This window comes from Rhinatrema bivittatum, chromosome 7, assembly GCF_901001135.1.
Source record: "Rhinatrema bivittatum chromosome 7, aRhiBiv1.1, whole genome shotgun sequence".
In the NCBI taxonomy this organism is placed as follows: domain Eukaryota; kingdom Metazoa; phylum Chordata; class Amphibia; order Gymnophiona; family Rhinatrematidae; genus Rhinatrema; species Rhinatrema bivittatum.
The window spans coordinates 294902968-294916561 of record NC_042621.1 but is presented as its reverse complement, the minus strand read 5'-3'; the positions used below and the strand labels follow the sequence as shown (position 1 = coordinate 294916561).

The window sequence follows — 13594 nt, the reverse complement described above, 5'->3', positions numbered from 1 at the left end:
GTCCAAGCAGATTGGTTTTGCTGCAGCGCCCGGAGATTGCCGGTATTGGCCCGGAGACCCGGTAATTCTTTTAGAATTTCGGAGGCTCTGGGCCAAATCCAGAGAGGTCCCAGGTATGGACAGCACCTACATTAAGGGAATGGGGGAGGGGTCAAGGTCTGGGTGGTGCCAGGAGGGTGGGAGTGGTAGTGTTTAAGGTTTATAGTGAGCTGGGAAGGAAGCGAGCAGCAGGGGTTGATGATGGGGGGGGGGGGGAGAGTCAATTTTATTTTTTAATGCTTATATGGGGGAAGGGAAGGGGGAGAGGAAGGATCCCAGTGTGTAAGCGCATGTGTAGTTTTATTTAAAACAAGAGTTAGCTAGAAAGCACTGATTATCACCACAAACAGCTGGTCAAATTTTAGCTAGAGAGATTTAGGAAAATTCCCAGCTAAAAACCTAGCCGATTAGGTTTAGCTTAAAATTCTCCTAAAGAAAACCATCCGGAATGACCCAATTATCTGACCCACTCTGCAGGTCTCTGAATATTGACCAGATACTTTGGAAAATTGAAAAGTGTTGCACGTAAGCATAAACCCCACCCTAAGCCATCCCCAAGGATGCCTCCTCATGCTGCGGCTAAAGGTACGGGCATAGAGGCCCTGGGGGCATGCGGTGCTTTTCCCCGAATACGGGGCGGGCAGTATTCAAACAGCCTATTTCTGCGGGTCAAGCACTGTTTTACCTCAGGGAATGGCTTTGAAAGTCACCCTGCATACGGGAAACGATGGGGAATAATGCAAGGAAACTATCAGAGGCCTCGCGTGATGATTCCCAGGTGAGGGATGGGGAGAAGTGAGAAGAGCAGTCTTGCAGGAGGAGATTAAACAGGAGGCGATGGCTATTTATTATTTATTAGGAGAATTTAGCTCTCTAAACCCAGGCTTTGCTCCCACTCGCCTTCTCATGACCGTAGAAACTGTCCTGAGGTCTTAACTGACTCAGTACTTTTCACAGCCAAGTTCCGGGCTGACACGAGCATTTCCCTAATGCTGGAAAACTTCCACAGTTGGTGCCGAAAACTTTGTATATTTGGAGATCAGCACATTCTGTTTTCTCTGTCAGCAGTGCTGCTACCAGATCCTGGGGCCTATACTGAGGATGTTTATCAGGAAGAAGCAGCCACACCAACATCCGAAAACTTCGGTAAAGGTGCATTAGTGAGAGAGCAAGGGAGGCATTAAAGGCTTCCAGTGACGTGCCCTTAAGCTGGATGTTTCACTTCAGGGACAATAGGAAACAGTAACATTCTTAGACCAAAAAAAATAATCAAGAGACTTTCTCTTAAGAAGGCAAAAATGAGCAAAACTAGGTAGATGTGATGAGAGCATCAAGGAATACCATGTCAATTAATTCCCAGCAGTTGCGGGTTGACGGCGTGATGGATTCCCATAAACTTGGATTCCCATGCCTTGTGTCCCAAACGGTTGCAGCCTTTCCAGGTGACTGCTTCCTGTCCAGCAGATGACCCATCAGCTTGGTTTCAGAAGTAGAGTTCTTTGGTGAGCATGGAGACCACGCATGGTACTTGCTTCTTGCCACAGTAGCGCGCGTCATCAGACCAAGACTCAAAGTTGGTGGCCACCAGGAAGTTGACCCTGGTGAGGATCTGCAGGACCTCCAGCTGTTTCCCATACATGTTGAGGACCTGGCATAGAGCCTGCACAAACCAGGAGCCATTTCCAGGGTTCCTCCAGGAGTAGTAGCCTGTAACGAGAAAAACATTCTCAGAACTTAAGGAGTGCTTTTTTGCAGTTGCTCTCTGATCCACACAATGCAAATGAAAGGGAGATTTAGACAGCCAAGATCCACTTCAACGCATTTCTCTTTACACAATAATTCCTGGCAGTTAAGAGCCAGTGAAGAAGGTTCCCTCTTGGTCATCTTGGAGGTCCTCAGTCTGCAAAAATCAACATGGTTTATAAGAACACAAAAAGGGGGAAAGTCTTCCTTTGTCTCGAGGCAGCGAAGATAATAAAGCCAGAGATTAAGTTTGGTCTGTGGTGTTACAACAGGAAAGGCCAAATGGGCAAACCGGATGGGCCTTGAGGCCTTTACCTGCCGACGTCATCCAGGTCATGTTTCTCTTTTCTACTCTATTATTTTCTGAAAAACGATAGAGGTGAGAAGTATTTCCTTGTCATGTATGCACCTTACCCCAGCCGATAAGAAAAGGAATTCAAGTGCGGCATTCTCTCCGGGTCCCCAGAGGAAAGAGACTCAGATTTCAGATGAAACAAAGAAAGGCACTGACTCCCTGACTCTCCCTGACAAACGTCTTTTATTTGTGCCCTAGTTACCTACTTATTTATTTATTTATATCTTTTATATACCGAACTTCAAGTAACAGGGTTACTTATCAGTTCGGTTTACATTCAACAAATATGCGAACAATGACAACAATTGTCTTACATTGAACAAGGAAGCGAACAACTTGGATGAACATAACTTGGAAGAACCAGAGAAATAAAGAATAGTAGAAGCTTGACTTGAGGGGTATCAAGCCTGCAGGTAGGGGAGGGATGGCTGAGGGAGGGGATGAGGGAAATGTGAAACTAATGATTTATTAAAAAAGGGAAGTATAGTTAGGGGAAGGCCCTGAGTGAGGGCAGTCCAAGAATCTGAGGATTGATGCTATTTGATGCACATGGAAAGCAGACAGCTCAGGTTTATTTCAGCAGCAGAGACCCTATTTATTTATTTATCATTCCTACAGGTGTCTCAAAGCAGATTACAATCAAAATTACAATTCGAACTGCAATCAAATCAAAGACACGAAGCCTGAGGTTGCAGCATGAATACAGATATGGCTAGAGGCAAGGAGGTCGAGCATCCAAGCTGGCCGTTTAAGGAGCTTGGCCGGATATAACTTCTCCGGTTGAGTTACACGGTATAGTCAGTGGTATAATAGGCACAGAGTGGGAGAAAGGCCTTAGTAAGTCAGGCCCTAAGTTAGACCTGCTCTTTATGCACATCTAAAACACTGCTAAACGTGTCGTTCCTTCCTCGAACATCGCTACAATCTGTCCAAAATGCTCAGCCATCTCCCACTTGGACTACTGCAGCCTACTCTTCGCGAGCCTCCCATTGAGCCAGGTTTCTCCACCACAATCTCTTCAGAATTCAGCTGCACGGCTTCTCTTCCCTCACTGTCGCTGTGACCAGGTAACCCTTCTTTTCAGGCTGCTGCGTTGGCTCCCCATCCACGTTTGCATACAGTTCAAGCTCCTCTTACAAGGGCATTCATGCTGCAGCTCCTCATTACCCAGCTTCTTCTCTCTCTCCCTCTACGCTCTTCCTCACAAGCTCCGATTATCGAGCAAGTCTTCTTATCTGCGCCCTTCTCTATCGCCAAGTCCCAGCTCTCTGCTTTCCGCCTTGCTGCTCCCTACGCCAAGCCTCCACCCCCCTCCACCCCCCTCCAAACCCCTCCGATACCGATTTTTTACACAGGTTCCAGGGGTCTGGGCCAGCTCCTTCCCCTCCCCTCCCTGTTTCTAACAAAATTTGGAAGATCCGCCTCCATTGTGCCTTCCAGGCCCCAACCATAACCCTCCCGGTACTTTTTAAATTCTAAATCTTCTTCCTAGGGTCGCAGTAGGGGCGGCTGCCGCCGCGATCCTGTGCTGGCACTGAGCCAGCACGGGAGAAAGCATCGGCCCAGGATATATATATATATATATGTTATATATATATATATATATATATATATATGTTATATTTTTTTAAGTCAGCATGGCACTTAACTGGCTAGAGTCTTTTAAATACAGCTGGTTAAGTCTAAACCAAATCTTTAAACCTAACCAGCTGTATTCAAAAGATAAACATTTGCGTTTAAAGTTATCCCGCTAGAGGTAGCCCTGCCACCATCACTACAGTGGCGCTGCGGTGAATAAATCCCGATGCCCGTTACACAGCAGCACAGACCCTGCCCCCTGACCTGGCTTGACATGTCCAGCTGGGTTTCTTTTCTTTTTATATTGGGAGGGGGGTCCCTTTTCATTCATTTCCTTTTTTTTCCTTTGAGCTATGCAACCCAGGAGAGCAAGAAATGCCGAAGGGGAGAAACCCAAGCAGGAACAAAAAAAAGCAAAGCTGACTCCCTTTTCTCCTTAACACGCGAGAAAAAAGTAAATAAATATCTCCCAGACCTGCCAGGATGGCACTAACGTGAACCAGGAAACAAAGACTTAAATGTGTACAAAAGAAACACTGAAGAAGCTTAGTGTCAGCGACATGGCACATGAGGCTGACTGGACGCCTTCTCCCGGCCCCCAGTGCTGCCCCGTAGCAGCTTAGAATAATGGCATTTCCCGAAACCAGCAGGCCCAACTTTTCTTTACGTAATAAACAGCAGAGGGGATTTCTTTTCTTTCGTTTCTGCAGGTGGTTTCGTTTTGTGCGCGCCAAAACGAAAACTCTAGGACGTTCTCCCTCGCCCACCTTGACGTCTTCCCTCCTCCCGTAGGCGCCATTCTTCTGTACGGGGTAAAATTTCAATAGGCCGACACCGTTATGAGAAACAGCACCCACGGGGGCAGGAGCAACCGGGGATTGCTCCTGCCCATGGGAAGACGCCGGGCTTTATGGTGAGGGGGGGGGGGAGGAGCTATTTAAACATGGCAGCCGGGTTTTTATTGCTATTGTTATTTTTTTTAATGGAGGTTTGCAGATCACAAAACAAAAAACAAACATTTCATTTGTTTTGGGGATTTTTTCATTTCAAAACAAAACGGCATAGGGAAAACCTTTTCTATTTCATTTGAAACCATGGCACATCTCTAATAAACGGTGCATGCATAACCTGGTATCGACCATCTTAGTGAAAAGTAATAACAACATAACAACCGATGGCAGATAAAGGCCCAAAGGGTCCATTCAGTCTGCCCAGCAAGGTCTTCAGGGTTGTAATTGCTGCTCCATGCAGGTCACCCTAATGCCTTCTGTTTAGAGTTGAAACAAACAAACCAAAATATCCTTCTGAGCTATCCACTGCTTGCCTAGAATAAGTGCTCTGCGTACCTGGCACGGTAGAGTAGGCAAACAAGAAATCCGCCTCGATTGGAATCTTGTATCTGGGGTTGGCATCCGTTTCCAGAGCGTTGTCGGCAGAGCCGGAGTCGGTCTCCAATCCCTCGTCAAACTCGGAGCCCCTGCAAGCCTGCAGCCAAGTGAGATGGGTGAGATTCATTCATGTCAGCAAATAAGAGATCCTTTGCACTGATACCTACACGTGTCTGCCAATGCAGGGGTGGCCAACTCCAGTCCTCAAGGACCACATACAGGCCTGGTTTTGAAGCTATCCACAGGGAGGTCAATTTTAAAACGAGTGAGGAAACGCTAGGATTTTTAATCGTGCGTGAACCTATGCACGTATGTTTTAAAATGCACTAACCGTGCGTAAGTATGCTCCTAATTTTAAGAGCTTACTCAAGCACAGCTAGAGCGCTTGTGTCGTCAGTAGGGCCATGTCAGCTTTTACTCGCGTATGTCAGCAGATTTTAAAACGCGCTCGTGCGAGGCACATCCCCCAGTTTGTCCAGTTAATAGCGAGGTCGTTCAGACCCCCCCTGGCTCTTCATCCTGCAGGCTGCCCAGGTGACCCGGACCCCTCTCCCCGTCCTATGAGCCCTAAAGCTCGAGATCCTACCGACTCGCTCCTCATCAGGAGGAGCAGTAAAGTTGTGCGGATATCTAGCCTTTATGCGCTGCAGATTTCACTTTTAAAATTCAGAGTTACACCCGCTAAGTCTCAGTCCCATCCCAGAATGCCCATGCCCCACACCTTATCCGTCCCGTTATTCCTCACGCGCACGCAGATGTTGCAGACTTTTAAAGTGCGCGTGGCTCGGGCGCAGCCCGCTGATGCACGTATGCGGGCATTTTTACGCGAGCAATGCTTTTAAAACCGACCTGAATGAATATGCATGAGACAGATTTGCAGGCACTGCCTCCATTGTATGGGGGATGTCGTGCATAATTCATTGTGGACATCCTGTGAACCTGGCCTGTTTGTGACTCTGGAGGACTGGAGTTGGCCACCCCTGTGCCAAAGGATGACTAAAGCAATAAATACAATTTTAAGATAGCCGATGTAGTTCACCACAATTTCCACTGTTTTCACACAGGAAACACACCTAAGATCACCGCATCTGACAAATATAAAGGTGGCCGTGTCTGGTGAATATTACAAATTAAAGGCAAGGTCAAGACCATTAAAGGTTAGTTTTACTTAGAAAAAAAATCAGGCTGAAAGGAAGGAAGAGACAGGACTATCAAGCAGGAAGCATTATTTATTTTATAAGAAAGGGATGCTAGAAACAGCCAATGGAAACGAGCACAGAGGATCATTAATGGTAATGATGCTAGGGATGGGCCCGATGGCTAGGTGCAGGCACTACCATGTGGAGAACCTGGGTTTAATTTACAGCTCAGGTCTCTGTCCTCCCGGCTGGATGGGGCTGGGGATGATGCAGAAGGAGGGATCTTCAGTGTCGCACAGCAGCCAGATGATGTGACCATGGGTGCTACCATGGTCCATAGGTAGCCCCTAGTGCCTGACTCCCAGCCAAGGACTGGCACTGCAGTGGTTGGGCTTGGCAAGTGAGAGTGGGGTTTTGAAATAGGAGGGAAAAAGATGCCAGAAGTTACAAACGAAGGCTCAGGCGAAATTTTCAATTGAGCTGGAAGCCCAACAGGGACAGTAGGAAACCACAGGGCCAAAAATAGTCAAAATGATGGTAAATTCAGAGATCAAGTAAAATCTTCTTATACTGCAGAGAAAAAAGTAAACTGGATGGGTTGCTGGAATTTATCTGCCATCATCGTCTCTGCTTCCATTAAGGTTGTCCATTCTTTCATTATCCAGTGTTGGGCAGAACTTGGAATGATGTAGAAGAAGATATTTCCCCTGACCATGAAGCACTTGGAAAGATATAGAAGACGATACTTAGAATGATGTAGAAGGTGATACTTCCCCTGACCATGGAGCATTTGGAATGATGTAAAAAATGATATTTCCCCTGACCATGGAATTTGGAATAATGTAGAAGACGATACTGTTATGACTGTCGCTGCCCAACGTCTTCATTCCGCCCACCTTACCTTTTTTTGTGACTCCTCCCACGGTTGATGGACGTCTGGCTGCCGAGGCATCTGCCTGCCGTCCTCTCCGGCGTCCCCGGTCCGGCTTGGGTGCTGCATCCCGGCATGTTGTCCAGGTACCATAGGGCGCGCGCGCCGCACGGCCCTGCTTCTTATTCTCTCTTTGGCACAAATCTCAGGAGCGTCCACCTATGATGACGTCATGCATCCCGGATACAAAAGCCTACACTTTTTGCTAGCTAATCAAGTTAGCAACGGGATCTCCTAATGGATGGGATTCGCTCTCCGTACCTAGCTACTCTGCCTCTCCAACTTTTGGACTTTATCCTAATGGGGTACCCGCTCCTTGGGGACCTCTCTCATTTCTTTCAGGTCGCTATCAGGAACCGGTACTCGCTCCTCGAGGGCCCTTGTTCCTTGACTCGCTGCCTGAACTTATTTCTTCTGCTTGGAAGAAACCGCTGCCTACATCATCAGTGAGTTACCAACTTTATTTCCTCAGAGCTGTTCCCTGGAACCAGGTACTCGCTCCTTGAGGGCCTGCCTCTATTCCAGCTTCTGTGTCACCTTCCAGGAGAAACCGCTGTGTGAGTAACTTTACCAACGAGGCTCCATACCAGAACTCTGTGTATGTTCCACTGTACTCACTATCTCAGTTTTCTCCATTACAGCACAGCCATAGAGGGAATCGCTGTTCCAGTATCCTGAGGAACCCTAGCCCAGGCGGGCTTCATCTCTACACTCTACTGCCACCTCTGGTGGCTTCTCAAATCTGTCTAATAAAAGATATAACTCTGTGTTGTGTGTCCCAAAGCTGAGCCTGACCTGTGGCCCCTCATGGGACTTCCCCCGTGGGCGTGGTCTGCTGCCACAGTGTTCAAGGATCCACCCAAAACCTTACAAACAATAACAGATTGCTAACTCCATGGATCCGGCACAGCTCAATGCCCTGCAGGCCATTCCGGGCCTGGCCCTGCGCATTGCTGAACAGCAAGACGCTTTGGAGAAACTCACTTCAGCGTTCCATCAGCTGCACGCACAGAAGGCTCAAGGCACTACTTCCAGTAATGAAGGTCAGTTACCTGAAGTAACTTTAAAGACTACTGTACCGCTGGCTGCTCCAATTCGTTTCTCCGGAGAGATTCAGAGAACCAGGGGCTTTCTAAACCAGTGCTGCATGCATTTTGCATTACAGCCTTCTCACTTCCCCACCACTTTTGCCAAGACTACTTATATTCTATCTTATCTGGATGGAAGGGCCTTGTCTTGGGCCTCTCCACTGTGGGAACCCAAGGACCCTATTTTGCAGGATATTGAAGGATTTTTGGACTTATTTAAATCCGTTTTTGGCGATCCTGCCCGAGTGACCGTTGCTGGTTCTGCTCTGGTGGACCTGAAGCAAGGCAACCGATCACTGGCTGATTTTGCGATAGAGTTCAAGACTCTTGCTACAGAACTCTGCTGGGACCCCAAATGCCTGAAAACTCTCTTCTTCAGAGGTCTGGATACTCGCTTGAAAGACAAGCTGGCCACTCGTGAAACACCTGACTCGCTGGATGAACTAGTGGCTTTGGCTGCTAGAATCGACCACCGGCTTCGTGATAAGGTGAAAGAACTCCGGCCTAATAGAGGACCAGGTCAGAAGGAGGCTAGTGCTTAAACTGCACCTCGGATGGTTCCAGTAATTCCTGTTGCCAGTAGAGATGAACTGATGCAACTTGGTCGCAGTCATTTGACTTCTAAAAAGAGAAGACTTCGGAAGAGGCATGGTCTATGTATGTATTGTGGACAGGCTGGTCATGATGTCCCAACATGCCCAATTTGTCCGGGAAATGGACGGGCCTAATTCCTGCAGGAGGACTGTTCTTAGGCCTTACTATGCCATCTCCTCCGCTCTCTCTCCCAGTCTCCTTGATCTGCGGACTGTCTGAGTTTCAAACTCTTACCCTGGTGGATTCAGGGGCAGGAGGCAACTTTATTCTTCGACGCCTAGTGGAACATTTGAGGATTCCCCTTGTCACTTTGAAGGTTCCACTACTCCTATCTTCCATCCATGGGTAGCCCTTACCGGGTGACGTGACTTGCCAAACCAAACCGATAACCCTTCGCACCAGAGCTCTCCATACAGAGTCAATTCCCTTCTTTGTGTTAGAGAAGGCCATGCACCCTATCGTCCTGGGGTTACCCTGGTTGCAGTCTCACCAACCAGGGTATGGCGGCCTTGGAACCAGGGAATGGCGGCCTTGGAACTTTCCCACTGGGGCCCAGGTTGTCATGGAAAGTGCCTTAAGGAGATTGCTCCTGTCATCTGCATGCCTACAACTCCAGTGATGCCGGGACTGCCGCCTCAGTACGCATCTTTTAGTGATGTGTTTTTCAAAGAAGCTGCTGACATTCTTCCTCCGCATAGGTCCTATGCCTGTGCCATAAGACTGAAACCCAATATTGAACCTCCTAAAGGACGTGTCTATCCACTCTCAGTGATTGAGAATAAGGCTATGTCTGAATACATCGAGGAGAATTTACAGAAGGGGTTTATTAGACCATCGAAGTCTCCAGCCGGCGCAGGCTTCTTCTTTGTGGGGAAGAGGGATGGTACCTTACGTCCTTGTATTGACTACCGAGGTCTGAACGAGATCACGATTAAAGACCGCTACCCCCTGCCTTTAATCTCGGAGCTGTTTGACCGGCTTCATTGACCCGAAGAAAGTCATCTTGGCGACTACACATTCTGTGCCCGCTGGTAAAACCATCGTGCCTAAACACCTTTTGGGCGCACGATTCCAAGCTGGCTGGCTATCCTGGTCAATGCCACACCCTGCTCAAGATCCAGAAGTTCTATTGGTGGCCTACTATCAAAAAAGATACACTATCCTACGTGGCATCTTGTACCAACTGTGCCAAATACAAATCTGCTTCTGGCCAACCATGGGGATTGCTGCAACCGCTGCCAGCTCCAGAATAGCCCTGGTCACACATCGCTACTGACTTTGTAGTCGATTTACCCCTTTCTGGAGGAATGAATACCATTTGGGTAACAGTCAATCGCTTCAGCAAAATGGCCCATTTCATGGTGCTGCCTGGCTTACCTTCAGCCTTGGAGCTTGCGAAGCTCTTCATATCGCACATTTTTCGCCTTCACGGCCTACCAAAACACATAGTCTCAGACCAAGGATCCCAATTCACGGCAAGATTCTGGAGGGCCTTGTGCAAGCTATTTGACATCTCTCTGGACTACACTTCAGCCTATCATCTGCACTCAAATGGCCAAACTGACTGGATGAATAGAACCTTAAAACAGTTCATTCGAGCCTAAGTGAGTTGCCATCAGAATAATTGGGCTGAACTGTTACCTTGGGCTGAATTCGTCAGCAATTCTCATCCAGCAACATCAACTGATTCAACACCTTTTGAAGTGGTATATGGACGTTCACCAACACCGCCACCTCCACTGAAGCTCTCAGTGACGTCCCCAGCAGCTCAATCTACTACTGATGAAATCCATAATCTGTGGACTCAGACGAAAGACATGCTAATTAAAGCGAGTGATCATGCTAAGAAGTTTTAATGTGCTCACCATTCTCAAGTGCATGTCTTCAAACCTGGTGACAAAGTCTGGTTATCCACCAAACATCTCAGACTGAAGTTACCCTCCACTCTATTTGCTCCTTGCTATGTTGGACCATTTCCAATCCTCCTACGTCTTGGCAACATCACTTACAGTCTGAAGCTACCACCCGGACTAAACATCCACAACGCTTTTCACGTTTCACTCTTGAAACCTCTCATACTCAGTGAATTCTCTTCCAAGACTCAGGAACCACCTGCCATCAATGCAGAAGACAACCTAGAATATAAGGTCGATGCCATTCTTGATGTCCGAAGACAAGGCAAAACATTAGAATACTTTCTTTCTTGGGAAGGTTTCGGCCCCGAAGAAAACTCTTGGGAGCCTCAGGCTAATATCCTTGATAAAGAGATGCTCCATCAATTTCATCTCGCACATCCTTTGAAGCCAAAACCTGGACCCGCAGAGGATACTGCCCTTTGAAGGGGGGTACTGTTACGACTGTCGCTGCCCGACGTCTCCACTCCGCCCACCTTACCTTTTTTGTGACTCCTCCCACGGTTGATGGACGTCTGGCTGCCACGGTGTCTGCCTGCCATCCTCTCCGGCGCCCCCGGTCTGACTTAGGCGCTGCATCCCGCCATGTTGTCCAGGTACCATAGGGCACGCGTGCCATGTGGCACTGCTTCTTATTCTCTCTTTGGCGCGAATCTCAGGGGTGTCCCCCTGTGATGACTCATGCATCCCAGATACAAAAGCCTACACTTTTTGCTAGCTAATCGAGTTAGCAACGGGATCTCCTTATGGATGGGATTCGCTCTCCGTACCTAGCTACTCTGCCTATCCAACTTTTGGACTTTATCTTAATGGGGTACCCGCTCCTCAGGGGCCTCTCTCATTTCTTTCAGGTCACTATCAGGAACCGGTACTCGCTCCCCAAGGGCCCTTGTTCCCTGACTCGCTGCCTGAACTTATCTCTTCTGCTTGGAAGAAACTGCTGCCTTCATCATCAGTGAGTTACCAACTTTATTTCCTCAGAGCTGTTCCCTGGAACCAGGTACTCGCTCCTTGAGGGCCTGCTTCTATTCCAGCTTTTTTGTCACCTTCCAGGAGAAACCGCTGTGTGAGTAACTTTACCAACGATGCTCCATACCAGAACTCTGTGTATGCTCCACTGTACTCACTATCTCATTTTTCTCCACTATAGCACGGCCATAGAGAGAATCGCTGTTCCAGTATCCTGAGGAACCCTAGCCCAGCCGGGCTTCATCTCTGCTCTCTACTGCCACCTCTGGTGGCTTCTCAAATCTGTCTAATAAAAGATATAACTCTGTGTTTTGTGTCCCAAAGCTGAGCCTGACCTGTGGCCCCTCACGGGACTTCCCCCCATGGACGTGGTCAGCTGCCACAGTGTTCAAGGGTCCACCCAAAATCTTACAAACAATTACAGATACTTCCCCTGACCATGGAGCACTTGGAATGATGTAGAAGGCGATAGTTCCCTGACCAGGGAGAATGTGGATTGATGTAGAAGGCGATACTTCCCCTGACCATGGAGCAATTGGAATGATGTAGAAAATGATACTTCCCCTGACCATGGAGCATTTGGAATGATGTAGAAGATGATACTTCCCCTGACCATGGAGCATTTGGAACGATGTAGAAGATGATACTTCCCCTAACCATGGAGCATTTGGAACGATGTAGAAAATGATACTTCCCCTGACCATGGAGCATTTGGAACGATGTAGAAAATGATACTTCCCCTGACCATGGAGCATTTGGAATGATGTAGAAGATGATACTTCCCCTGACCATGGAGCATTTGGAATGATATAGAAGATGATACTTCCCCTGACCATGGAGCATTTGGAATGATGTAGAAGACGATACTTCCCCTTAACATGGAGCATTTGGAATGATGTAGAAGATGATACTTCCCCTGACCATGGAGCATTTGGAATGATGTACAAGATGATACTTCCCCTGACCATGGAGCATTTGGAATGATGTAGAAAGCGATACTTCCCCTGACCATGGAGCACTTGGAATGATGTAGAAAGCGATACTTCCCCTGACCATGGAGCACTTGGAATGATGTAGAAGGCGATACGTCCCCTGACCATAGAGCACTTACAATGATGTAGAAGATGATACTTCCCCTGACCATGGAGCACTTGGAATGATGTAGAAAATGATACTTCCCCTGACCATGGAGCATTTGGAATGATGTAGAAGATGATACTTCCCCTGACCATGGAGCATTTGGAACGATGTAGAAGATGATACTTCCCCTAACCATGGAGCATTTGGAACGATGTAGAAAATGATACTTCCCCTGACCATGGAGCATTTGGAACGATGTAGAAAATGATACTTCCCCTGACCATGGAGCATTTGGAATGATGTAGAAGATGATACTTCCCCTGACCATGGAGCATTTGGAATGATATAGAAGATGATACTTCCCCTGACCATGGAGCATTTGGAATGATGTAGAAGACGATACTTCCCCTTAACATGGAGCATTTGGAATGATGTAGAAGATGATACTTCCCCTGACCATGGAGCATTTGGAATGATGTACAAGATGATACTTCCCCTGACCATGGAGCATTTGGAATGATGTAGAAAGCGATACTTCCCCTGACCATGGAGCACTTGGAATGATGTAGAAAGCGATACTTCCCCTGACCATGGAGCACTTGGAATGATGTAGAAGGCGATACTTCCCCTGACCATAGAGCACTTACAATGATGTAGAAGATGATACTTCCCCTGACCATGGAGCACTTGGAATGATGTAGAAGATGATACTTCTCCTGACCATAGAGCACTTGGAATGATGTAGAAATGATACTTCCCCTGACCATAGAGCACGTG

The 13594-nt window shown here is 47.7% G+C and overlaps 1 protein-coding gene across 2 annotated transcripts in view; it reads right to left on the bottom strand.

The window, feature by feature from the left end:
- Positions 1 to 875: 875 nt before the first annotated feature.
- CASP7 (caspase 7) overlaps positions 876 to 13594 on the bottom strand; it is a 98753-nt gene continuing 86034 nt past the window's right edge. For both annotated transcript variants that reach the window (XM_029610443.1, XM_029610444.1), the window contains 2 exons: positions 5062 to 5200; positions 876 to 1746 (listed from right to left, as the gene is read on the bottom strand). In XM_029610443.1, the coding sequence (XP_029466303.1) occupies positions 1523 to 1746; positions 5062 to 5200 (363 nt within the window). In that variant the 3' untranslated portion in view covers positions 876 to 1522. The remainder of the gene's footprint in view (positions 1747 to 5061; positions 5201 to 13594) is intronic.